The sequence below is a fragment of the Maniola jurtina genome, chromosome 1 (assembly GCF_905333055.1).
Source record: "Maniola jurtina chromosome 1, ilManJurt1.1, whole genome shotgun sequence".
NCBI classification, from domain to species: domain Eukaryota; kingdom Metazoa; phylum Arthropoda; class Insecta; order Lepidoptera; family Nymphalidae; genus Maniola; species Maniola jurtina.
The window spans coordinates 6,433,623-6,461,148 of record NC_060029.1 but is presented as its reverse complement, the minus strand read 5'-3'; the positions used below and the strand labels follow the sequence as shown (position 1 = coordinate 6,461,148).

General features: G+C 37.5%; 3 protein-coding genes across 5 annotated transcripts in view; 1 reads left to right on the top strand and 2 right to left on the bottom strand.

The window, feature by feature from the left end:
- Positions 1-1,558: 1,558 nt before the first annotated feature.
- On the bottom strand, positions 1,559-8,571 carry LOC123868678 (eukaryotic initiation factor 4A). 2 transcript variants are annotated; one of them, XR_006796707.1, is made up of 8 exons: positions 8,343-8,571; positions 7,515-7,893; positions 6,784-6,998; positions 6,185-6,332; positions 5,471-5,602; positions 3,662-3,885; positions 2,455-2,658; positions 1,559-2,009 (listed from the first exon to the last, which is right to left on the bottom strand). XR_006796707.1 is itself a non-coding variant. In XM_045911233.1 (7 exons), the coding sequence occupies exons 1-7, from the start codon at positions 8,363-8,365 to the stop codon at positions 2,514-2,516; spliced, it is 1,266 nt and encodes a 421-aa protein (XP_045767189.1). In that variant the 5' UTR covers positions 8,366-8,571; the 3' UTR covers positions 1,559-2,513. The 2 variants fall into 2 exon arrangements, 1 of the variants encoding a protein (XP_045767189.1); XM_045911233.1 differs by having other exon boundaries at positions 1,559-2,658.
- Positions 8,572-9,683: 1,112 nt separating this feature from the next.
- On the top strand, positions 9,684-19,763 carry LOC123868814 (profilin). 2 transcript variants are annotated; one of them, XM_045911446.1, is made up of 5 exons: positions 9,684-9,919; positions 16,510-16,552; positions 16,686-16,814; positions 18,046-18,145; positions 18,796-19,763. In XM_045911446.1, exons 1-4 carry the CDS (start codon positions 9,809-9,811, stop codon positions 18,141-18,143), a joined length of 381 nt encoding a protein of 126 aa, XP_045767402.1. In that variant the 5' UTR covers positions 9,684-9,808; the 3' UTR covers positions 18,144-18,145; positions 18,796-19,763. The 2 variants fall into 2 exon arrangements, with proteins under 2 accessions (XP_045767402.1, XP_045767412.1); XM_045911456.1 differs by lacking the exon at positions 16,686-16,814 and having other exon boundaries at positions 16,510-16,681.
- The window catches only part of LOC123868515, a 191,624-nt gene continuing 182,948 nt past the window's right edge, over positions 18,851-27,526 (bottom strand). Inside the window, exon 15 of the mRNA XM_045911069.1 lies at positions 18,851-20,627. Coding sequence (XP_045767025.1) covers positions 20,539-20,627 — 89 coding nt within the window. The 3' untranslated portion in view covers positions 18,851-20,538. The remainder of the gene's footprint in view (positions 20,628-27,526) is intronic.

Genomic DNA, 27,526 nt, shown 5'->3' with positions numbered 1-27,526 from the left:
AGTTCTCTTCTATCTAATGTATCCATCGTTAAAAAAAATCACGCAAATTGGTTCAGAAATCTCGGATATTTCGATGTACATACATAGGTAGAAAAGACAACTCCTTTTTTTGAAAGTCAGTTAAAAAAGTAGCCTAGCCTCCTTGAATCCTCTACTTGCCTGTGAAAGTCCCGTCAAAATTGGTTCAGCCGTTCCCAAGATTAGCCCGTTCCAACATACAGACAGACAAACAAAAATTATGAACATGTGATTCAGTTATGGCACAGTTCAAATATCCTTATGAGCTTTATGAAGTAGTTATTTCGAAATTAAAGATGTGGCCTGAACCTGCTAAAGGGCAGTATAGAGGGAGAGCCAGCGCATGTCAGATCTTCGTTATTTTGTGGTAAAAGCTGAAAGTTTATCTGCGTATTGTCCCCAACACGGAGGAACGATCAGCAATATGATCATGATGGCTTTGGGAGAGAAATCATGTCATGCATTGCCAGACACCCTTAAACTTTTAAACTTCAGGGCGTCTGGCGTCTTTAATACTATTATGAAGAAAAAAAATAGACTTTATACTTTGACAACTGTTATCTCCCAAAGCCACCATGATCCAAACTTCATAGTCACCGATCGTTCCTCCGTGTTGGGGGCAATACGCAGAGGCTTTTATAAAATAACAACGGTCTGGTACAAGCTGGCTCTTAGCCCAGTATGGACGCACATTTCGATTTTATCTCAGCAGGTTAACTTTTACCTTGTTTTACATATTTTGATCAACTACTGACAGTTATTTATACAGGGTATAATGACATAGAACGCTAGCAAAAACTAGCGCTTTAAAAAATAAGGTTATTTCGCGTTTTTTTTTTGTGGTATCTTATCAGTAATCATTACTACTATCACGTCTTCGTGTTTTTCCTAGCGTTCTAATTACATCCTGTATAATATGTACTTAAAGTAACCAAACCAACCAGGTTAGGTGCTGGATAAAATTACTTTACCATCTACTCTTTTACCAGTCAAATGACGAAATCCACTGCTGATGCGACGCGACACCAGACGACTATTTAGGTTACTACTGAAATCTAAGCAAGCTAAAGGCAGATCCACACCTGCGCACGCGCACAATCGTGCGTATCGAACGGCTATGGACGCGTCAGTCTGTCTGTGCTCACGTATGTCACGAACGCGTATATTGTTTGTACTTACTCCAAAAACTGACGAACATTTGTGTACGCCATGACTTGTACAACATACATGCGAACCACTCGCAAACCACTCGTGAACACGTCCTCACTGTTTTTATGTTACGCGCTGTTTGCACGGTGCGTACAAGTGCGCAGATGTGAATCCACCCTAACCACAGCCTTAACTATGAATTGATCGGTATAAAATCAATGACTGAAACACTTCCTTCTACTATAGAGGTAAAAACATGATTTCAGTTGATTTTTTTCTATTATTTGACGAGGAGCATAATTCTGTAACATACCTATATACCATTTTACTAAAAAGCTATCCTATCCTAACTTGCTCTGCCAAGGAAAACAATCAGAGAAATAAAAGACTCTTGAAGGTGTAGCCTTTATGTAACATTTAGGGCAATTATTATGTTATGGTAATTATTGATTATAGATATTCCGCTTATTGAAAAGTGGTATACATGGATGTGTTTGAAAATATTATGATAGCAACTTTTAGTACCTAGTGTACAAAAAACATAATATTTTATAAAGATATTATTTTTATGTTATGATTTTTATTATTAGTGTAGTTAATGTTTTCGCACTTTAAAATAGGAACCTTAATTACCAACTTCGTATATCTCGAAGAAAATTTATTCCAAAAATATAAATAATTCGCAATCAACATAAAACCATGTAGAAAATTAATAGCATTATGGGAACACAGGATACAAAAGGACCTGTCAAAAGAAAGTAATGACTTAGAGGAAATTTTGATTTATTATTTCCACATAGTTGTGTCCAAAGTGCGTTTCAACAGCTCAGTTGGTAGGTTTTCTGTAAACAAAATGTATACATTGAATACAAGGCCCGTGAAATTAAGGTTCCGATCGGGAATGGAGCGCTGCGATTTCATTCCAATAACAATACAAAGAAGATATTTAATCATATTTATTTACCGTATTACAAAAACAGTTTACCATATTATTATGTACAACTGGAAAAAGCTACAATACAATATTTCCTTCTAGTACTTTTGTGATTGAAATAGCCTCTCCAGTACCCGATGAGACCCCTCCGCGGACGGCGGAGAGGCCTACGCGGAACGGGGGCCATCCGGCCGAGCCGGTCCTACGCCTATATATATTAAACTTATCAAGATACGTCTATAGTAGTTATTATTCATTAATTAAACTAAAACCAATATATCGGTCCAAAAGAAATGAGTTCCAATAAAAAAATCAGCACAGCGGTACTCAGGATCAGTTCCCAATACTCACACCGTTTAAATATCGCAATAGAATGCAGGACACAAAGTATAAACTGGAATGCGCTGGCGGCTTAGATGAGGTTGGCCACATCATTGGGCATTTCCGTAATGGTTGTATGGTAGAAGTCCTCGATGTCCTTCAGCGCTCTCTTGTCAGCTTCCGTTACAAAGTTAATGGCGATTCCTTTACGGCCGAAACGGCCGCCTCTTCCGATCCTGTAAAAAGAAAGAAATCAATGTTTAATCAATGATGGACATACTGAATTACTAATTTGAGAACCTCTTCCGTTTTTGAAAAGAAAATTGTAAATTGACTGGGTTTATTTTGGAGTGGAGAAAAAAATACTTGATAAGGTTCTTCAAGATCGCTTCGCTTGAATGTACTTCTCGCGATTGTTGGGCAACTCGTTGATGACGCATGAGACCTACTGCACGTCAATACCGCGCGCCAGCAGTTCGATGGTGATGAATGAGCCCGTGCGGAACTGCCGCATGATCACCTCCCCTTGCGCTGTGATATCAGTGTGCAATGCAATTACCGATGGATGTAGTTCTCGCGGTTGGTCGGCAGGTCGTAGTTGATGACGCATGAGACCTACTGCACGTCAATACCGCGCGCCAGCAGTTCGATGGTGATGAATGAGCCCGTGCGGAACTGCCGCATGATCACCTCCCCTTGCGCTGTGATATCAGTGTGCAATGCAATTACCGATGGATGTAGTTCTCGCGGTTGGTCGGCAGGTCGTAGTTGATGACGCATGAGACCTACTGCACGTCAATACCGCGCGCCAGCAGTTCGATGGTGATGAATGAGCCCGTGCGGAACTGCCGCATGATCACCTCCCCTTGCGCTGTGATATCAGTGTGCAATGCAATTACCGATGGACGTAGTTCTCGCGGTTGGTCGGCAGGTCGTAGTTGATGACGCATGAGACCTACTGCACGTCAATACCGCGCGCCAGCAGTTCGATGGTGATGAATGAGCCCGTGCGGAACTGCCGCATGATCACCTCCCCTTGCGCTGTGATATCAGTGTGCAATGCAATTACCGATGGATGTAGTTCTCGCGGTTGGTCGGCAGGTCGTAGTTGATGACGCATGAGACCTACTGCACGTCAATACCGCGCGCCAGCAGTTCGATGGTGATGAATGAGCCCGTGCGGAACTGCCGCATGATCACCTCCCCTTGCGCTGTGATATCAGTGTGCAATGCAATTACCGATGGATGTAGTTCTCGCGGTTGGTCGGCAGGTCGTAGTTGATGACGCATGAGACCTGCTGCACGTCGATACCGCGCGCCAGCAGGTCGGTGGTGATGAGGACTCGCGATGAGCCCGTGCGGAACTGCCGCATGATCACCTCGCGCTCGCGCTGGTCCATGTCGCCGTGCATGGCCGACACCGTGAAGTCGCGCTCGTGCATGGACTCGGTGAGCCAGTCCACCTACAAAAAAAAGGACTTTGATTAAAAAAAAACCTTGGTGGCGGGAAGCAGGTAGATGAGAAGGCAGAGGAACACGTTTTTAGTGAGCTATCGTAAATGCCTATGTCCAGCAGTGGAGACATATCGGCTGATAGATTGTATTGTAACAAAATTAGGATGTTTACCTCCAAGTCCCAATGACTGAGTCCCTGAAGATAAAAATGCATTCTATAAACATTCATTGATTGGCCTAAAGTAAAACGAAGCATTCTTGCGATTGTAATAAAAGAACTGGTCAAGTGCGAGTCACACTTGCACATGAAGGGTTCTATGTACAAGATAATACCTAACACTTTTATGTAGAACTCTGCACTAACTATATGTGATTTAGTAAATTAATTTTATTGTGAACACATTTTAATTTTTTGTGTGATGTAACCACAAATACACGGTTTTCGGTTTTTTTCCTTAACTTGTGCTATAAGACCTACCTGCCTGCCAAATTTCATGATTCTAGTTCAACAGGAAGTACCTTCCTTTTGAGGTAAGGAACCCTGAAAATTTGAGAGGCATCTGGCACTTTGCTCACAAATTAAATGTGTAGTTTAAATATTATGGGGCTCCATGAATGTACAGTTAAACTGTTCATAAACATGATTTAAAAACCATAAGAATAGGTTATAACTTGTAAATGTTTATAACGTAAAAGCAATATAAGTGAGACACAATACACATCTTACATAACTGTTAGTTTTTGCTTCAAGTGACCTTGCAATATGATTTAGAGTTAGATTAGAGCTACATGATGCTATAAATATAAGCAGTAATAATTTAAACCTATTATACTTAGATGAGAATGTAGAGATGGTATTTACTATTCCATAAAGTACTTCAAAAATTTCAAAGTTAAATGAAAATGTGTAATTTTTTTTAAATATAAAAAGAGTAAAGGTGTAGCGTAGTGTATTATAATGTTAGTACTTTATTCATAGTTCAGTAGTTCTTCATTTTTCTATAAACTAAATAAAAATATTTACAGCTTACACATCTACTCCTAAAACATAACTTAAGGAGATCATAGACTAAGGCAAAATTCGCTAGATCAGCATCTAATATTCTCATATTATCTTAATTGATGCTCTAAATATACTCTCCATGCATTTTATTGCTCATTGTTGAGAGTAGTGACCCCTTAAACTAATCCGATATTAGTACAAGTTTTTTGTTGTAAAATAAGGTGGTAGGATTATTATTAGATGGCAGACAGCTTAACAGGCTCTCCAAGGCATAGAAGAAACAAAAAGGCCAAATTGAGACTGTTATGTATGAAAACAACGAGATTCCGATACTGACTGGTTTATTAATAAATTAGACATACCCAGTGACAGTTGACACACATTATAAGTTCCATGACTACCTACATATTTCATACATATCAGAGACATCCATAGCCAGGTCCACCTATCCAGTTACTGACTTGACAGTCAATGTTGCTTTAAAGTGACAATCACTTGACATGTGCTAGCACAGTCAGTAACAACTAGGTCACATGGCCCTCAAAATATCAATATTAAAGAAAAAAAATAGAAATAAAATCAGAACTTACCTTGCGACGGGTGTTGCAAAAGATTACAGCCTGAGCGATGGACAGTGTATCATACAAGTCGCAAAGTGTATCCAACTTCCACTCTTCCAGTTCAATTGAGATGAAGAACTGCTTAATACCTTCCAATGTTAGCTAAAATAAAATACAACAAAATAATTAAAGCATGAAAAAGTGTGAGTCACACCATGCTATCCTCCTGGAAGTACCTACTGTTTTGTTTTTGTGATGTAACCACAAATTCAAAGTTTTCAGATTTTTCCTTTACTGTGCTAAGACCAAACCTCATGATTCTAGGTCAACAGGAAGTACCCTATAGGTTTCCTTGACAGACATGACACAAGGACAGAGAGACAATCAAGTGATCCTATAAGGGTTCCTTTATTCCTCTTGAAGTACCCTAAGAATTAGAGTTTGTCTGTTGTTCACTACCTTGGAGTTTGCACACAGTTCATCAGATAAGTTGAAACTGCACAGTTGATATTGGCATTTCCATGAAGGTTTCAGACATAGTATGATCAACAGATAATAACTAGGTGGCGAGTGAGTCATGTTGCAACACATGCCAAGCATTAGGCAGTTTTAACCTAAACAGAGCGGAGAGATGTGTTCAGTTGACCAATCAGAGATAATTGTTGATATGAAAAAAAATATCATAACTTTGGAAACCAGGTCTCAGCCGGTTTATGTATGAACAGAAATAAGATAACAACATACCTCTTCCTTTTGCACAAGGATGCGAATAGGATCTCTCATGAAACACCGGGACACTTCCAACACATCATCCGGCATGGTAGCAGAGAGCAGGATAACCTGAACATCAGCCGACAGCATCTTGAATACATCATGAATTTGATCCTTGAACCTGAAATTTAATTTTGAAACCAATTTTATGCATTGTATACTTCGCAAACATTTCTTTGTTTGAAACACTGTATGCTAAGCATGTGTACAATAGCAAGAACTTCAGATAGTAAAGTATATGTAGTTCTTTTTATGCTGTGAATCTGATAAGCATCATAATCTATTTGAAACTAGTTTTGTCCAAAACTTCATTCATGGTACTTATTTTATAATTTATTGTACAATATACCATTCATTGCTTCTATATAAAGCAGCTCTCTAATAGTGAAAGAATTATTAAAATTGGTTCAGTAGTTTCAGATCCTCGATTACAAAAAATCTTTCCTATTTTAAAAATTAGTGTAGAATATGTAAATAAAAACCTATTATAAGCTCTTAAGTTACCTAATTTTAAGCCTATTTACTTATAAGTTGTTGGTTTTTCCCAATAAAATAAAAATAAAATGACATACCCTCTTGATAACATTTCATCAGCTTCATCAAGTACAAACAGCTTGATTGTATTGGCACGGAGGGCGCGACGAGTTATCATGTCATATACACGGCCAGGAGTGCCCACAACCACGTGAACACCACTCTCCAGCTGACGAATATCCTCACGCACATTTGTGCCACCAATACAAGCGTGGCATTTAGCGTTTAAGTGGTCTCCAAGAGCGATCACCACCTAAAATAAAAAAAATATGCTAATATTGTTTTTATCATTCACAATGTAACTTACACACTATTTCATTTCTGTATACCAGTAATTGTTTCCTGACTGGATAAATGAAACATTCAATTACTTGTATTAGTTTTATTATGGAAATCACATTAAAGCTAGTTTAGTTGTGCTCGCAGGACAAACATAGTTTGTACTCCTCTGGACTAGATGACTTGTGACTTCCTTCACATAGTATTTAAAATTCCCATGGGAACTCTGATTACCCCAAGTAAAAAGTAGCTTCTAAATAAAATACTAAATAGTGTACCAACTCAAGGATACAAGCTATATCCATATTTTATACCATAGACAAAATGGGTAAAACAGACATACACTCTTGCTTTTTAAATACAAGTCTGTGAAGTAGGTATGGATAAATCAATTTAAAATATCACATGCTTCTTATTTCTTTTCTACTTGACTATTAGTTATTAAAACAAAACAGTATACGGTGGCAGCAATAAAATATGTGTTACAAACCTTTTGAATTTGTTGAGCCAACTCTCTAGTTGGGGCTAAAATAAGTGCTTGACACTCACGAACAGTGGTGTCAATTTGTTGTAGAATTGAAATAGAGAACGTAGCAGTTTTGCCAGTTCCCGATTGGGCTTGAGCTATAACGTCGCGGCCTTGGATGCAAGGCATGATCGCGCGCTGCTGTATGGCCGAAGGTTTTTCGAAACCATAGGCGTAAATTCCTCTTAACAACTCCTCTTTCAATTTCATGTCATCGAAGCTTTCCACGACTTCATGCCAGTTTGTGTCGAGAGCGCCGCCGGGCTCCAAGCCTGGTGGTCCGTCATAGTTGACTTGATCCTTCGATGGCCCATTTTTAGGATCCTCCGGCCAATCCTCCGATCTAAAAAGTAGGAATGATGCATCACTAATAACATCTACCTGTATTATATAAAATTATAGGCCACAGCCCCTAGTAAAAACGAATGATTAAGCAAAAATCATTAAACTTAAACTGTCAAGTGACATTTCATTGAATGCGCTTCCGCCCTTTGTTGTAATCAGATGAAATATATCAGAAATTAAAGTATAAGCTCTGATTAAGCCATTACAGAGGTTACGGCCATAAAGTTTAAAATACATTAGCAAAACACGTGCACGAAGCCGGATTGTGAATACTATTCTGCCAGCGCCATGTTGGCAATCCGAGATCGTGCAGAATACAGTATCTAACAAAATGGTTTAAAAATCACTATTACTGCAAATGGTATTCAACTTTGATCAATAATATGTAATTTCTTTAACAAACTTTAATTAAACACATCACTTATTAACACAAAAAACGTAATTTACCTTCTTTCAGGTGAATAAGACATGTTCCAATCGCGGTAGCTGAACGGAAAAGAACTAGCAAGGTCAAGTTAAGTTTAGCAAAAGCTTTTTTTATTAGAACGAGAAATGTTAAACTCAAGTATTTAACTGTATTATACTAATTTTAAAATATTATAACAGATTTATTAATCACTTTAAATTTAATAAAGGCCCTTCTTAGCAAGAAGATGAGTAATACTAAAAATTATTGGAAATAAAACGACGGAAATAGGTATTTTAGCTACAGTTTCGCAGCAGATAATAAGTGCGATACAGAGTACAGATTGATAATAAAAATGGTTGAACGCGACGTTTTCTCTTATGCTGACAGTACACAGGGCAAGTAATTATCTCACAGAAAGAAAATTTTCCCTTCAGAAATCAGTCATCGCAAAAATCAATTTTTAACGCATTTAACAGAAGAAATAAATATATTAGATATTTTATTCATGGTAAATAGCATTTTATATTTAAGCATATTGTGCTATTTACCACTTTTTGGGCTTTTTGAGCGAGATTAGTTTTTATATGAAAATAGATGATAATTCTTTCTTCAACAAAATTTGAATACAGATTCTTTTGACAAAAATAATTGGTTCTAAGTAAAATCATGAAAATTAAATTGTAAAGTACATACATTTTTAATGATGGTACAGCTTACTATGATTAAGGAATCTATGAAAATCCAGTATAGTTAATAAAACAAAATAGCCCATTTAAAATAAATAGTTACTTTGAGAACCTTGGATACCCCGCTGAGTAGCACCGAGTGGGTAACTGGGTGACACCCAGTGGGTGACTGGGTGACACCCATGTTGACTGGGTGACACCCATGTTGACTGGGTGGCAGTCAGCCCCCCAGTCAACATTCAGTCAGTTAGAGGGTATAGATTTATAATGCAGCAAGGACGTTAAAATGATCTAATTTTTTTAACGCATACCGTCAATTATTTTTTTACACATGCCAGATATGGACTAACTTCCACAAAAAGTCATTCACTGCAATAACGAGTATTATACGGAGTAGTTAGGTACAATAATAATAAACGATACATTCCAAAATTCTCATGGGTTTGTCGAGATATTAAAATGCTTCTAGCATGTTTGCTGAAGTGAGGCTGCCCGACTTTTATTCTATTCTTAGAACACTTGTTGTTGTTACTTTTGGGAAAGACTTTTGTAGTCTTACTTTTAAAGTTAAATCCTGCCAATGCTTGTAAGGTAATGTTACCCACCTACACTGTATCACCGATGGCAGACCAGTACGTAGTAAAATGAACGCATTATTAAAATTTCAACGTTGGTAGAGTTGCACTTCCTGTCGTGTCGAGTGCGCTGCCATTTTGAAACGGCAGTGCTTTTTGTTCGTGTGGAGCGTTAGCTCGTTGCGGGGTCTAGATTGTGGTTTAGCAAAAGTTTAGTTATAATTTATAAAGAACTCAATCAAAATGAGCTGGCAAGATTATGTCGATAAACAGTTAATTGCATCCAGATGTGTTTCTAAAGCAGCGATTGCCGGTCACGACGGAAATGTCTGGGCAAAGTCGGAAGGCTTCGATGTAAGTTTCTTGTCATTTAAATAAGTGGCTAGTGAAATTACCTAAATAGTTTATTGTGAAAATGTGACTGATTGTGCGTTTCTTTGTGCTGAAGTGCCGAAAAGGTTGAATAATGGATGGATGACGAATCCGGCAAGTTGACAAGATGGCGACATGTGGTAGCAGTCTTTCAGATTGGATTCAAATTTTACACCCTGTCACGCCTTAATCGACTTGTTTTCGCTTGCGAATAATGATAATAGTGCTTAGAAATATTACGTTACTTTTTTTTATTGAAGTATATTGTACTTAACTATCGATAATAGTTGCCGGCCGGTACTTGGTCACGGTCACACGTCGCCGATGCCTTTTTAGAGAAGGTACCTACTCTGATTTTTTTTTGGAATAGGTATATTTCGCAAATCATTTTTACACATTTGGCGCTTGCATAAGAAAATAATATTACTGTCGTAGGATTTTTTCGCGTATTGGATTGTTTTGCATAGATGACTCATCGCAATAATTTATAGTCACGTCTTACAAATTAGAGCCAGTAAAAATAGAAATAAAAATAAAGGAAAATTCTTTACCCTGCAGCCATAGAGCCTGCAGGGTTGTCTGGCTTATACTACGAATAAAGATAGCATTTCTTTTTGGCAGTGACATATTAAAGTTGTGTTGCTTATCCATAGATCACTATTTCTTTTTTTTGCCTATACAAGGCATTAGGAAAGTGGCTCCCAAATAAAAGGAAGTTACTGTACAACTTTTACCATGGGACAAAACCTTAAATTCTGAAAAACTGTTTCATACAAAAAAAATCTGAATTGAGAACCTTCTCCTTTTTGAAAGTTGGTTAAAAATGTTAATATCACCCGACATAGTTAATGGAACCTTTACATTTATTTACAATGTAAGGTTGGAGTCGAAAATCGTTTACAATGATGATCAGGGGGCACGGCAGTGCTCCCATCAAGACGACCCAACAAACGGCGGCCAGGGCACTACGTACCTTTTCTCGATTATAATGACCTCTTATAATAAATACTACACAATGACAATGAAGAAGAACTGTTTCCAGAAGAAGAGTGCAATGACCCTGTTTCAGGCTAAAACCACCTCTTTTTAACTGACCTTGGCCAATAACAAAAACAGGTCGAGATGGCAATATCAAGGATGGATGGCATTTGCATTGGTTCTGATGTTTTTCTACTAAACTGAAAGTATCTCCATTTTTTAAAATATTGACATAAAATGAATTTTAAATGAAACTAGATCTTCTCAAGACTGGTAAAATCATGAGGTTTGATAGTTTTAAATTAAGCTATTAATTTCACAGTTCTAATTTCTTATCACATTGATAAGAAAAAGGTGTGAATGCTCTAAAATTAAGTTGCCATCAGATTCTGTGCCAATATCCAGTTGTATGGTAAAATGCTTCATTCATAAACCTGTTATTACTATTTACTGATTTGACTGAAGTTTTTTTAATAAAGTGAACCCTGACTAAATAATACACTGCAGTGATAGAATTTGATATTAGATATACTTTACTAGGCTTAAAGATACTCTTGATATTTTTCGAGTTATGATTTCACACTTTTCAAGTAACATAGAATAGCAGTGAGAGAGTGGTGATAGCCACTAGGCTATCCACTAAGTTAACCACTAGGTTAAGATATCAGCCTCGTATTCAGGAGGTCCAGGGTTCGATCCCCAGCTTTCACATCTATAACATTTGAACTCATATGTATTTATGTTTTAAGCAATTAAATATCACTTGCTTCAACAGTGAAGTAAATATTATGAGGAAACCTGCATGCTTGGAAGTTGTCCTTAATGTTCTCAAAGTCTGGCAATCTGCACTTGGCCAGCATGTAAACTATGGCCAAACCCTTCTTTTTCTGAGAAGAGATCAGTGCTCAGTAACGTTCCTAAAAATTCCATGTTCTTGATCATGATGATCCTGAACATGGAACCTTTATACAACCTATGGTAATAAAACATTTTGTGTTTCCAAGAAAAGTTCTTACCTAAATGTTTCCTGTATTTTTAGTTGTTTACCTAGGTTTGTATTCAGAGTGCTGTATGTAACCAGAAGGTTAAATCACTGGTTAATTAAGGTAGTAAAAATAAATCTTAAAATATCTTAAGTAGTATAAAAATCACAATCTATACTAATAAATGAAAGATTTCAACAAATTGAAAACCTCCTCCTTTTTAAGGATCCGTACCCAAAGGGTAAAAATGGAGCCCTATAAATGTTACTCTGCTATCAGCTGTCTGTTATTCCGTCTGTCCATATGTCACAGGCCTCTAGCTCGTAGAAGAAATGAGTTGCACATTTGAAATTTTAGTATTTGGTGTAAGAAATTGAGCCAAAATCAAATATGTAATGAAATTGAAGCCACCTGGATTGAGGTTTTGTACCTACTTGGTCATTGTAACATTGTATTTGGTCCATGTGATTATTAGGCAGTGATTTTTTTTTGTAACAATTTATGCTTAATGCAAAGACAACCTAACTTTATCATCAACCTATAAGCTTTGTTGTTGCATCTCCATTATATTATTCAGTCAGCTGATGCTAAATCCATACTACATTATGAATGCAAGTGTGACATATCTGTTGTTAACTTTTCATTGTCCATCTGCTTTACTCTTTTTGATCTCTGAAGATTGCTTGCAGAATGGACAAAATTATGCTATAATATTTAGCCCAGAAAACCAAAAAGTTGTCAGTATATTTTGCAACACTTAAAAAAAGTTCTCTTTAAAAAACTTAATTTGAGACGGTAATTGATGATGGTGCTTGGTGGTGTTGTCCAAAGCTTAGTATGAGTTAATTCGAAAGACGGCGCGCCTTTGCTCTGCCAGTGTGTGTGGTGCCTTATAAATCTTATAGGTAAGTACTATGTTACTAGCAATATTAGGCAAAACTCGTCTAGTCGTGGAGTCTCGCGTATAGTCGGGTTTCTTTTAGTCCAAAAGCTGTCTAGGGACTTGCCGCGATCGTTCGGCGCGACTAGGGCCAGGCGTAAAGTTCAAGGCCCTGCTTTAGCCAAGTGTGTCTAGCCTAACAGATCCATATAGTGAGCATGCGCCAACGATCCCGTCATTGAGATCATTTTGCCGCCTTTTTAAGAGTTTCGTACCCAAAGGGGAAAACGGAGCCCTATTAATGCCCTTCTGCTGTCTGGCTGCCTGTCCACATGTCTCGGGCATAGTCAAAATCAGTTACAAACCTTAGGTTTTTGACACAAAACAATATTTAATTAGAAATTCGATTCAATTCTTTTTCAGAGGAGCTCTATTGGCCCTACAACAACAAATAATAAGAATTTCAAAATGTCTGCCACGAAAATTAAAAAAAAATTAAAAAGTGTTATTTGTTGTAAATGTTGTCAGTTTTGTGGCTGGGCCTATCTCAAAGTTAGGGCTGACTGATGACTGGGATCTTATTTAGTGGTACCACTTAGTGACGATACAATTTATGGAGTTAGGTTAATAGGTTTTTAGCTGCATTGTAACAGAATGCTTTGCTTGGTGTCCACCACCAGACAAGATGTGACAGGAACTCTCACTAGACTAGTTCTGAACAAATTCCCAAATTGATTGTTGGGACTGGCGTGATCACCACTGCTTCGTCAGCATAAATTTTAATGATTCTCATCTGAATTAAATCCCTACTTATTGTTTATAAGAGGTTTCCCTTGAGCAAGTTGAAATGGTTGCAAAAAACATTAAAGGTATTATGCACTTTAACAACATGAGTTAGCACTTAAAAATCCTATTCATTGCAGCTCACTTTCGTAATATTGCCCTGAACACGAGTTAGCACTTAAAAATCCTATTCATTGCAGCTCACTTTCGTAATATTGCCCTGAACACGTCTATAGGTAAGTAGTTATTCTGCCTTGGGGTGTTATTGTTAACATCTTTAGTTAAGTCAAATTCCACAGTCATGTGGTTATGGTATGGGGAATGGGGATCTCAATTCCTAGAGATGTACAAGCACTTCAATAGCAACTTTTTCCATTAAATATCTGATTTACAGAATTCCACTCTATTTATTTCCATTTGTGGACTGTCCGAAATTGACATCAGAGTTCTGGTTAGGAGACTAGAGCAAGTGTTCTATCAGCCTTTGGCATTAGGAAATGTTGGGAGGAGTTCATTATTAATTCTTTGTGTTGTTGTTGTTAATGATTCGAGGAAAGTTTAGTAAATGCTAAGCTGGTGACAGACATTGTCAGCCTAACAAAAATGATACCTAGGTAGTAGGTACCTAACTAGTTATAGCAAGAATGCTATGATTGCAATAAATATGCAAATGAGTATTTATATTACAAGCTACCTGCTTGTGTACATATCAAGCTGATGTACCTATTTGGATTTTAGTACTTCCGTGATTTTAGGAAAGTTCTTTTGATGTTGAGGTTACTAAACTCCAATAGGTATCTTTGCTCGCATTCTATAAATGATGCATTCTATAGATTATCATGGATACTGAATACAATAAAGAATGGGCAATATAGTTTATTTTGCTTTACTATCTACGTCATAGGTACCTATCTGATGAGTCAACGCATTTTGTTTACTAGTGTAGCTAGTATGTTTCTAGAAGGATACTGTACTGATTTGAATCGTTTTTAGGGTTTCGTACCCGTGTGCCAACGGGACTCGATTGATACGCCTCCGCTGTCCGTCTGTCCGTCTGTCCGTCTGTCAGGGCTATATCTCGTGACCCGTAATAGGTAGAGAGTTGAAATTTTCACAAAAAATAAAGAACCTCGTCCTTTTTTGAAGTCTGTTAAAAATAATTTCTTGTACGATGGTACGGAACCCTTCGTCTGTGAATCTGACACGCACTCAACCTATTTTTATTTGTAATTCTTAATACGTTTACTTGCAATACTGTAAATATTTTACGTAATATAAATTATTATGAATGCACATAAGGTACTCATAACTTCTGTACCCATTCGATTTGTGCGGTGGATTATGGATAACATGTAGATTGTATGTAGAGTGCATATCACACAGTCGCGCTGCTATTTTATTTAATGGTCGTAACGTTGCCGTAAATGCGAGTACCTGGCACTTCACGTAGTGCATAATTACGTATTATTACCTAATACCTACTAGATCTGTTATCAACATCTACCATAAGAAGCAATTGCAAACAACAACTTAATGACTTATTGCACTTAAATGAACAAAAATATTATAAATTCTGAAAGACTTGTAGTTTTTCTTTAGAGATTGAATTATAAAAGTTCTTTATTTTATTTCCGGGTACATTACTACTGCTGTCATAGCAGAAATGGCGAAAATCAAATAGGAAAATTTCTATAGTTGCGACTTCAGACAGCCAGGCCAGAGGTCAGTGACCCGAAGTTTAAATCGTTTGTGTACTAATTTGTGTACTTAATATTTTGTTTAGGCAATTGTAAGAACAATATTAATTGTTAGGGTCTAGACAGACGGTTTACAAGCCTGCAAAATTGCAGTTGGGAATTAGGATACAGTGCCGTACTAGAACCGCACGGCACCGTCAACTGCAATACAGCTGAATCCCAACTGCAATTTTGCAGTCCAAAATATGCATTGTCTGTGTGTGTTAACAATTTTTTAAAAGAAGAATGATGAAATTGTATGGAGTGTAGGCCCACTCACAAGACCGAAATGATAATAAGAAAACCAAAATTAAATTATTTTTAAGGCCACCTTGAGCCACCACTAGCAAAATTTCGCTTCAATGGAAATTAATCAAATGGAATTAGCTCTAGGTAGTCTAAAACTAAACCTTCACATTATATACAGTTCTATAATATCCGGTATAGTAATTTTACGAGGTAGAATATACTTAGTAAGCAGTAAATTCTGTTATTTGTATAAAATTAAAATAAATAAAGATAATCAAAATTCGAAATACCGGCGTTCCTAAGTCAAGTCAAGGGAGATTAAAGGCTGGAGGGGGGCTCGACCTGTGGCTCGACCGCTCATTAACTCCCAACTTTAGAAAGGGACCATCGACTCATAATAAAATAGAGAGACCTAGTTGTATATCCTGAATGAGATGATGTAAATGATGATGGTCATACAAAGTAATTGCATCACTCAAACTTGGAATCCTTAAATTTTGAATTAGATCTCTATATTTAATTGTAAAGGCGTGAGCTGGTCGGTCGGGTAAGATTCTTCTTCTAAGCTTGCCTATGTCTATGATATCGGAAGATACGGAGCTATCAATTAAAATATGCGAAAGTGATATTTAAATTAAAGGTGTAATCCATATTTAATATATGTACTTGATAATAGAATAAATAAATAAAGTGTGAAAGTGTTATCTGCTAGCTTTTCACAGTCCACCCGTCAACCGATTTTGATAAAAGGCACAGAGTTAGCTTATATCCCAAAGGCGAACATAACTTTTTGTCCCAAAAAATCAAAGAGTTCTTATGGGGTTTTTAAAAAAACCTAAATCCACGCGGACGAATCGCGGCACCATCTGCTCTCTCCCTAAATTAGCATTTGATTTTCGTCTATCGAGAGCCCAATAAACGCCGTCTAAACATTATTTTCAATGTTGTGTGTTTTGTCTACAGATATCAAAAGACGAAGTGGGGAAGATAGTCGCCGGTTTTGAAAATGAATCACTTCTAACAAGTGGCGGTGTCACGATAGCGGGCACGCGGTACATCTACCTCAGCGGGACAGACCGCATCATACGTGCAAAGCTCGGCAAGGTCGGCGTGCACTGCATGAAGACACAACAAGGTAAATGAATCACTTCTAACAAGTGGCGGTGTCACGATAGCGGGCACGCGGTACATCTACCTCAGCGGGACAGACCGCATCATACGTGCAAAGCTCGGCAAGGTCGGCGTGCACTGCATGAAGACACAACAAGGTAAATGAATCACTTCTAACAAGTGGCAGTGTCACGATAGTGGGCACGCGGCACATCTAACTCAGCGGGACAGACTGCATCATACGTGCAAAGTTCGGCAAGGTCGGCGTGCACTGCATTCCGCTCTGTTTGGGACAATGCACATAGAAACTTTCAATTTTTATAAAATAACAATGGTATGGCCCTAGCGGGCTCTTAGTCCGTTATATTATGCTAGTGACAAAAATTGTTATTTTTAGTGGACCAAATTACCAGTATGTAAAATTAAACATGAGTTAAATATTACCTGCTGCGGCTCTGGCCACACTGCCGAGTTGACTGGCCCAGACATACATTTAAACCAGGTCGCATAGCAACGTCTGTATTAATATCATCATTTTCATGAAACAAATGATTTATCCTCTCGTACAAAATACGAATTTTATCAACATAAAATGGGAAACGGAAATCGCGATAGTGTGCATAGACCGTTAAGTTCTCTCTTAGTTTGTTAATTGACCTAAATTTGACTGAAACACGCAAATAATTTTAGAAATTGTAATTTAATTATGTATTTTTAACAATTTTTTGCACACCTGTTAATTAGTGGCAAGCCATAATGATAGGTATTTTTAAGCTTTAGCCGAAATACACATAGTAGAGTGGAGCTGAGGCTTCCAACCGAAAGCTCATACACGGTTTATTTGCTGATGGTCTTACATCACTATAGAAATGAATAAATATAGGACCGATTTTTCAATCGACGTTTTAACAAATCTGTTGTAATATTAAGTTTATGTGTCAGTAGAGTCCCACCGAAACTGTCGATTTCTGGCCAAAGCCGGAGCCGTTCATATTGAAATAGTAAAGAAACAATGACCAAAGCCAAAGAAGAAGGTTTAATAACCTTAAGAAATTCAATTCAAGATTGGCTACATATGAATAAAATATAACATTTTTTAAGTCTATACTGGCTTGTTGAACTTGTCATAAATAATAACACCTCGAATTCTTCCATTGCGCTCTCGCGCATTCATAACAGATTGTTCAATTTTGGCGTTTGCTTTTATCTTTGACTTCGGCCAAAATTTCGGCTCATTTTGGCCGAAGCCGAAGGTTCGTGCGGTCATTATGTATTTGTCAGTTTAATTCGGCAATTGAAAATTCAGCCCTTAATGATATAATAGGTACAAAACTAACGCACACATCTAAGTGTCTAAAATTTTTATTAATATGAATAATTTTGTTGCAGCCGTCGTAATTTCTCTCTATGAAGAACCGATCCAACCCCAACAAGCTGCATCAGTAGTGGAGAAGTTAGGAGACTATTTAATTACCTGTGGTTATTAAAGGTGAGTTGATCATAGTTATTGCTAATAATCTCAGGGCATTTTTTAAAAATTCTACCACTAATAATACCATTGATGAAGTGCATCTTTTCCTCTTAACATAAGTATTTTACGACACAGTTTCATATTAACTATAGCATTGCCCAAGATTTCACTCTTATTTTCGCCTTTATGCTAGAAGTTAAATTCAGAACTAAGAATGGGTTTGCTAAGAGCCTCAACTCAAACTCAAAATGTTTATTAATGTATGTTTAAATGTTTTTATGCATTGCTGTTGTTTATAAAATTGGTGTAACCATGAGTTTGCACCAAGAAATATACTTGTGAATGTTCGGCAGGTGGTCGTGACTAATCTCGTAATTGTTTTATTGAATCTACTTGCAGAAAATCTAGTAAATTTGATAATTTGACAGATTTCTTTGTAGACTGAAATATCAAACAAGTCCCTTTTTGTTTTCTCCATGACAGCTATTTCTGCCTATATCTTCCACTTATTTTTTCTACTTACCGTCCTTTTTTATCTATGTATAGTTAAGATATCTATCTAGTGTCTTTGTTTATTATGAAGAGCATTTAGATTTTAGACCTTCTTACACGTAGATGTTTGTTTTATGAAATGCGTTCAGTACAAGAGTGTTTTTCTCCTTTTGCAGATCGAAGCGCGCCGTGATCTAAGAATAATATAAGATAATATTTTTTCCACAGGGAAATAAGTAACTGCATTTTGTATATTCTATAAAAGTGATAAGGACCGTCATTTGTTTTGATATTTGATAAATTATGGCGCCATCAGTGTCTGATGCGCTTAGCCGCCGGCTGCAGGCGCGATTACTTTGCGGATTTTGGATTTTTTATACGCTCACCTGTTCCATGGAGTAATTGTTTCTGCAGGATGGTTTTATTTGTATTTTAAAATTTGCTTTTGTCGACCTCGACGCACGGCGAGGCTAAATGTACGGCTTCGCGGGGAGGTCCTAAAGCATGGTGTATAGAGATTTTTTTGGATTTCTTTTCAAGCAGTCTGATTATGATAATCTTTACATCTCGCGTGGAACTTACTTTTTAAGGAGTCACTGTGGTTACGAGTACGACTTAATATGGAATTTATTTATGAAATCCGAACGAGCGGTAATACCAGACGCTTGAAATGAAATTTTAATAACCACGTAATGAAATTACTGTAACGATATATATGTAATTACAAATAGGCATTTGTGTAAGGGCTTGTTACGAATTGAAAGACACTGTAACCCAAGATGCATGTAACAATTTAAATTGAAAATCTCTAGTCCCACTGGAACCATCGTGTGAGAAGTTCGGACGCGCGCGGCGCGCGGGCGACGCCCTCGCGCGTCGTCTTTCGCTATGCTTCCCTTTTCATTGTGCTGTCTTTATGAACTTGTGTAGTGAATAATAAACATTTGCATTCTGTTCAATACTGTCTCTTTATCTGCAGAAACTAGAAGCGCTCAATTATAATCCTGTATCCTCAAAACAAGGCTTACAGTAATCGAAGGGTGCATATTGTTTATATTTGATATTACTACTATAGCTTTGTACATTGTTTCTGATAAGCGATGGGAACTGTGTCTATCTAATAATAAAATGATTTGTATTATAATGAATTCGTTTCCTTTTAATTCATCCCTAAATAAATCAAACACCTCTTTGCTAATGAACATATTTTATTTCCTTTGACAAAATCTACAATAATAAGAATTAAGTACACTCGAATACAAGGGTTGGTATAAAATGTTAAAACTGGTAGTCTATAAGTGATTTGGTTCTTTAATATATACCACACAAGATCATTTTACATATCTAATTCTAATAAAAAGAAAAAAATTAAGAACCTTACATAGTATTGTGGTGTCTATTGTAAACTTTACTTATTACAGATTTGAAGGAATTATCTTTATTATTTTCTAATATTGGTTAACAATAATTTAAAAAAGAAAATTCAAAAACCAGATGTACATAACTTACTACGTGGGTTATCTACATTTCTACAGACTATTTTATGTATATCAAAGAAAAGTTAGTTGTGTTTCTAGAATAGATGCAATGCCTTAAAGTAAATAACGCATTGTAACTAACCACGGTATTGGTTAGAAAATACCCCGATACAATCCCTTCAAACTAAAACGTCTCTTTTCAAAGCCAAACTAAGATTATATTATTTTTTTAATTTCAAAGCCACATTCACGCACATGTTAATACAACAATTATCCCTAACACTCACCAAATGTTATAGCAATCTTTATGAGTCATTAACATTATCATTAATTATAAATTGTTCAGGTCGAAAGGATATCGATTGTAGTACAAAAAACGTGACTAAGTTTTCACGGTAGGGATTTCAAAGTCGAGAACAGACTATCAGTTTCTTGACATGGTCACGGATGTTCTAAAGAGTAATGGCGAGATTTCTTCCAAAGACTTCTAAAAAAACCTTTTCTTTGTTTCTGGCCTGGATGCTCCTCGCCTGTTGACAAAAAAAATCATCAGTCTCGTCGCAAGATCACTATTGCTAATAGGTCTCGTATAACTGAGAAGGCTTCTGCGGTAGTGAAGCGGTGCGGGAGGGGTGACGGACGGTTGTGACTAGTTGATGAATCACAGCTTTCGCGTCACGTCATCACACCCTCCCACACAACACTATCGCAGGAACCTTACTCAGGCGTTATTTATGCCTGTAATACAAAATTTTACAACTGCTTACGCACGTTAATAGTATGCCAGAAAGGTAAGTAACTGAAAGCAGTATTGTAAAATTTCAGTAGTAAAGGGCTCAATAGGTAATGCAATGAATGCAGGAGTTTGCTGCTCAATCTGCGTTAGTACAACTGAGAAGAGAATTAAAGTACCGAGAGTCAACCCAAGCCGCTAGAGACTAACGCAACACTGAAAATGCGTATGGGGTCAGCACTAAGGTTGAAATCTATAGAGCGCACTTTTACGTTGCTCAGACTTAAGACACTGTTAAAACGAGACAGCGTTATATCTCTGGCATAAATCTGTCTCGTTTTAACTGAAACTTAAGTATGAGCAAAATACGCTCTAAAGATCTCGGCCTAGCTTTCTGGCATTCTGTCCATCGAAGAAATGTTGAGACGTCAGTAGTAGTCGGTGCAAACTCTACTTAGGCATTTTTAAGGCATGCCTGATGCTGCTGACGTCTGGCATTTTCAGTAGGCACTGAAAAATGCTCGTGTGGCTCTGGTGACTTACGGTTACTAATCTAGGAAAAATACTAGACATCAAATTCAATAGAAATAATTTAACTTTAAATGGTTAGCTGCATTTGACTGGAGCATTAAAATTCCTTGGATACAATACAACACAATTGTACAAGGGTCGTGAACCCTTATTTCGAGAGCGAGGGAGTGCGAATGTCAAGTGTACGAGCTGGGCAGGGCCGCCGCCGCCGGGTCGATATCGCAATGTGCATATTGGTTTCAGAAAGTGCACGCTACCAATAAAAGTTAAGACTTCTTTATAAAAGCCTTTTCTCGCGACTTCGTTCGTATGGTATGGCCATATAGTGTGTAGAATTACTAATGTGCACTGATTTTAGACAATTTGTGGACCTTGTTTGATTTATTTTGCTTCATATAGATATAATTTAATATATTTTTGAGTGTGTAGCGAATCTGGCCAGTTCAGAATCTGTCCAATACCACAGTTCACGACAGGGAACTTGTAACAAGACATCGTGAATCGACGTCACGGCGGCGTCAAATGTTACATTTTGACGCTAGGTAGCCTATCAATACCCTAGACAGACAGACAGACAGACAACAAAGTGTGATAAGGTTTCCGTTTTTCCTTTTGAGGTACGGAACCCTAAAAATTAAGATTAATCCGTGGAAAAAAACCGAAGGAATCAAATTCTTTCGAATGTAGGTACGTATCTAAGGCGTTAGCCTAGAATTAAAACAGTGAAAACTAATGTTTACATGATGAAAATGGATCTCTAAACACTCCTGTCAATACGTGGCCGCCATCAGCAATCAATCACCGCAGCGAGAAGACGTTCGCCCATTGATACGAGTATCTAAGGTCGCGTTTGTTTATAGTCGCCGAGACAATATAAATAACGAGCTAACAGACACTGCGATAAAATTGTAAGTGTTTGCACTCTCGTTTGATAATGAGAATAATATAAATTACTAGAGGATGCCCGCGACTTCGTCCGCGTAGAACTAGATTTTTATAGATCCCGTGGGAACTGTTTGATTTTCCGGGATAAAAAGTTGCCTATGTCCGTCCCCGGGATATGAGCTAACCCTGTACCAAATGTCGTCAGAATCGGTTACACTGTTGGGCCGTGAAATGGTAGCAGACTGTCAGACCGACACACACTTTCGCATTTATAATATTAGTATGGATTATAAATGTGAGTAAACTCTGATTCGGAGCCGTGACCTCTTGTCACGGCCGCGAACCAGAGTAACAAACATTGCCTAAGCTATTTGTCAACGGGACGTATCATCATTATTATGATCAACCCATCACCATCTCACTACTGAGCACGGGGCCCCTTTCAAAATAAGAACAGTTTGGTCATAGCATAGTTACCACGCTGATCAAGTGCGGATTGGCGGACCTCACAACACCTCTTGTCTTCTTGCCTTAATTGTAATCATTTAGTAGGTATGTTTATAGATCATCATCATGGTCAACCGATAGACGCCCTCCGCTGGACCTCGGTCTCTTGTATGGATTTCTACTTTTCTTTCTTCTTCCGCCGCCTGAATCCAGTGGCTCCTTGCGACTCGTTTAATTTCCTCTGACCACATAATGGAATGATAATGACAAGGCGTGTTCTGTAACTAGTTTATAGATGGCTACATTGGCTACCCAACAATTGGGTCAATTGTTTTATACTGTTTCTGATGTTTTCATCAGAGAGTTCCATAATTCATTGAGCCTGAATATAAAGTTATCTTGCAAATCATTAAAAATAAATAAAGTAAAAAGGTAACTCGTATAGAATTTCGGCGATGAAGTAAGAGCTCGCCGTTAGTAGGGCGTCCGAGAATAGACCGGTTAGTGGATATTTTCCAGCGCGCGTCCCAAATGCCTGGCATGTGGCCTAAAATAGCCCTCACGGTGCCGTTCCCGACATCTGACTCCGTGTGAGATTAATAACTGCCATAACTAATTTAAAATTCGAACTTAGCATTATTAAAAAAGCGGTCATAGGCGAGTGGTTAAGACGTCGGTCTCCTATTCGGGAGATTGGAGGTTCGATCCCGGGCACGCACCTCTAATTTTCGGTGTCTTTTCAGCAATTAAATATCACTCACTTTAACGGCGAAAGAAAATTTTGTGAGAAAATTTGCATGCTTGAGTGTCTCCATAATGTTCTAAAAGGTTTGTGAAGTCTACCTATCCATACAAGCGTGGCGGACTATTGCCTAAACCCTTTTCATTCTGAGTGGACACCCGTGCTCAGTAGTGAGCCAGCGATGATCATTTTATTACATAAGTGACATGGGCCAGAACAAATAGTAAATGACGTAATCGTACAATAAATCATAGATATTATTTTAACATCAGCACAGAATCTCCAATCTCCATATACCACATATCACGGAGCCATCTGCTATTTATAGCATGCGCAGTGGAGGTTCAAGTTCATTGGCTAGACTCCCCGCAAAGATTCAGCCAGTCCGCTGAGGCTGAATCTTTGTCGGTATATGAAGTAGGTGCGTATCGCCATTACTGACAGTTACGGTACTATGCTTATACCTAGGTATCGACACTCGACGCTACATACTCCGACACTCGACGCTACATACTCTTGCACAATGTCCATTAAACACTTTTCGTTACAAGGACTATACGCGAATCACATTTAAGTTGTAGTGTCATTATCACGATGTTTAAATGTTACTTCAAAATCGTAAAACGTTTCTAAAGTTTCACCGCTCATGAATGCAAAATGTCTACGACATTCGACTCCACGTGCTTTGTTTTAAGATAAGAAAACTATAAATAAATTCTGAGCTTGTAAAAGTAACCTTTCGATGTAATAGGTAAATACTCTTTTCAGTTGACAGAGTATTTTCAGGTTTTTTTCGGATAGATTTTCAGCTAGAACACAGAGTTGACACTGTAGGTGATGGTGGTACGAACGTTGGGAGCCAAAATAAACTTACTCGAGTATGATTTGGGAAATTTTCAGAAAGTGCGGTCAATTTCTGCAATTTAATTTGTTTTATGGAAAGATTTGAGATTAGGGATTAATAATAAGCTGATAAGTATTATATTTTGTCCAAAAGTAGGTATAATATTATTTGAAATCAGTAACGATTCGGCATTTTATTTCAAGAGACTCTTATCATATTATGTCAAATAATCGTAACCATATACGTGCAATCGAAATACCTAGCAAGTCTGCCTCTGGAATAATAACGAGAGCTTTATTGATCAGGTTTTAATTCAAATAAACAAGGTTGAGGCTAGGGCAAGTAAGGACAACGTTAAAACATGAATTGCTTATGAATTGGATCGATGTTTTATGTGTTAATTGAGGGTGGGTATTGTATCGAAATGATCATTGTTCATGACTATCTCAGTATCGCAATGAGTCAGAAACCTTATTTTATTTTTCTTTGTAAGATAATGAATCAGTCACTGGTGATGACTAAGTACCCAATACCTAGTTCACTGAATCTGACTAAACTTGGTAACAAAATTATGAAGAGGAAAAAAGAAGGAACAACATAATCACAGTTCACGATGTAGGTTGTATGTATGTCGGTAGCTGTCAAATATTTAGATCATTTAAAAAAAATCTCGGCCTCTAGCTAATGAAAGACGCGTTTTCCGTTTACACTCGTAGACCTACTAGAGAAGTGGCGTGTAGAGACAAGGCGTGGACACAATATTTGTCTGGCTAATATGCTGAATAGTAGCTATTTAGAGGACGCAGACGCTGGCGTAGAAAATCAGCGAAATTCTAATTAGAAGTTTTTTCCGAATAACCCCCTAATATACCTATATTCCATTAATACCTGGTTCAAGGTCCTTGAATGTTAAAGTAATACAGTCTAATCAGGGGGTTATTCTATAACCATTCTTTGGTATTTATATCGATCAATGGGACCTGTCATCTCCAAGAGCTGATGCCATGGGTGCCCTCTATGGGGACATAGAATCCGGGGGTAGATTGTACCCACTGCTGTATGTAACATTCAGATTTCAGTGATATTAATTTGGGATATCTAATCGGGTCAGGAAGATCGTATTGGGGAAGTGTGAAGGGCTCGAGCCGTAGGGGGGAGGGGGGTTCAGGGTTCGTCGACACTGCGGTGAAGGGCAGCGAGGTTGGCACGCTGCGGGCGCGTTCGCTTTCGCCGGCGCGCGGCGGCGGCGCGCGAGCGGCGCGACGTAGGTATTGATCGTCCCCAGCCTCCGCTCTCCCGCTCTGGAGTTGGTCCGTTAGACTGTGCCCAGCGTGTTCTGTGTCTTATTAAATATTGCATAGTAGGTATCACAATCTAATTTGGCAATAAACCTTTACTACCCACTACGAAGACTTTGGCTACTTGCATCAATTTCTTCAGCTAACTTTATTTATATGCATAAAACTCTTGTCCGCGGTACGCATAGGATATTACTTCTGGATTAATAAGGTTTATCATGGTGAAAGAATTATTAAAATCGGTTCAGTAATTTCAGATTTTATAGATTAGATACCAACAAACAAATAAAATTTTCCTCTTCTTTGATTTAATATAGGTACCTAATATATTTTCAATATAGTAGATACATACTACTTAAAACTTGGTTTAGGCAAACTTAGCCAGAGATAATTAATTACAAGTAATAATAATCTCTGACTAGTAACGAAAATCGAGTAGATAGATGAAGCTGAATGAACGGTGACGAAGCAAGTCTACTGGCGTGGGGTAGGACATTTAAGACTGCGTGGAGTTGGGGGACTCAGATGAATCCAAACCACTTTCAACTGATATTCTTCGTTTAACCACAGACCAAGAATTCTTAGGTCCGAGGTTTGAACATAATGTAGGTAGGTAACTACTTCAGATTTCAAATAAATACATTTTATTTAAAAAGAAAACCAGAATAGGAACTAGATTCAAAGCAAGAGACATGGTTGACTATCTAATATGGTAATGTAATGGTACCGGTCCACGAAATAGAGCAATAGATAGCCTCATAAACAATATCGTTCGTAATTCGAATGTTCGTAGTTTACCGTCCATCCATCGGAGTATAAACGCTCGCATGGGGACTTTTACTGAACGTAGATAATTTTGATGAATTTGTGTAAGCACTTACTAGGAATCTAATAGAAAAATTATTGTAACGTTTGCAGTAGGTAAGTACTAAGTAGGTGTCTAAACAAACAACAAAATATTAGGTAATTTAATAGGTAAAGAGTTTTACGAGTCTATTTTTTCCTGGAAGTCTGGAGCGATATTTACAAACTTCATTTCTATTAGGAGTTACATAGATCACAGAATATAAATATATCAGACCTACATTACATAGGTATGTGAATTACCAGTTACTAGAACTTGTTACAAAGTATACCACCGGTTCGTAGCGACCACAAGGTTTGGTCTAGATAAACTTGATGTAACATAAGCCGCAGTCTTCTCACTACTTAGGTAGTTAAATGTAGGTACCTGGTACATCAATACAATTGCAAAGCATGTGTTGTATTATTTATAGCTAGTGGTATAAAGTACACAAGTAGGATATATTATAGCTACAACTCTTTTTTAGGGTTCCAAAGGGTAAAAACGGAGCCCCATTAATGTCACTCTGATGTCTGCCTGTCCGGATCATGTCACAGGTCTCTAGCTTGTAGACGAAATGAGTTACAAACCTGAAATTTTGGTATTTGATGTAAAACGTTGACCCGAACCTAAATATTGAATTAGAAATTCAATTAAATTAGTTTTTGGGTTTTTCTTTCACGGAGTAAAAAAAGATAATTTAACATAGTTCCTACCTCGGTAGGTACCTAAACCTAGATAATTATTGCTAAGCCAGGAACATAATCAGAATAAGTTACATCTCCATAAAAGAGACTAACTACAAGAAAACTCAGACAGTCGTGAAGAACGCATTCCCGTTGTTCCAGCACAAAGCTTTATCACACAATGAACTTTGTGTCGCAGGCGAAAGTCACTCTCGAGAAATGAAACCTCTTTGAGTGGAAGTAGGCTTGTTTGAATAACTTACAAGCATAAAACTGTGTGACGTGTTAGTTTTCCTATATTAGCTTATCTTTTGCTTTTAGCGTTTCGCACCAAAATTGTAAAAAGGAACCTTTATGTTTCGACTTAATTCGTTTCTCTGTTTGTATATCACAGCTGCTTATTTCAATATCTACTAATG

What these genes read in the sequence shown, in the direction of transcription:
- LOC123868678 (XM_045911233.1), bottom strand. Translation starts at nt 8,365, where the DNA reads ATGTCTTATTCACCTGAAAGAAG. An exon ending in TCTTATTCACCTGAAAGAAG is followed by an intron (nt 7,894 to 8,342) that starts GTAAATTACGTT and finishes CCTACTTTTTAG; the next exon opens with ATCGGAGGATTGGCCGGAGG. An exon ending in TCCTTGTGCAAAAGGAAGAG is followed by an intron (nt 5,603 to 6,184) that starts GTATGTTGTTAT and finishes ATTTTATTTTAG; the next exon opens with CTAACATTGGAAGGTATTAA.
- LOC123868814 (XM_045911446.1), top strand. Translation starts at nt 9,809, where the DNA reads ATGAGCTGGCAAGATTATGTCGATAAACAGTTAATTGCATCCAGATGT. An exon ending in CAAAGTCGGAAGGCTTCGAT is followed by an intron (nt 9,920 to 16,509) that starts GTAAGTTTCTTG and finishes TTTTGTCTACAG; the next exon opens with ATATCAAAAGACGAAGTGGG. An exon ending in CTGCATGAAGACACAACAAG is followed by an intron (nt 16,815 to 18,045) that starts GTAAATGAATCA and finishes ATTTTGTTGCAG; the next exon opens with CCGTCGTAATTTCTCTCTAT.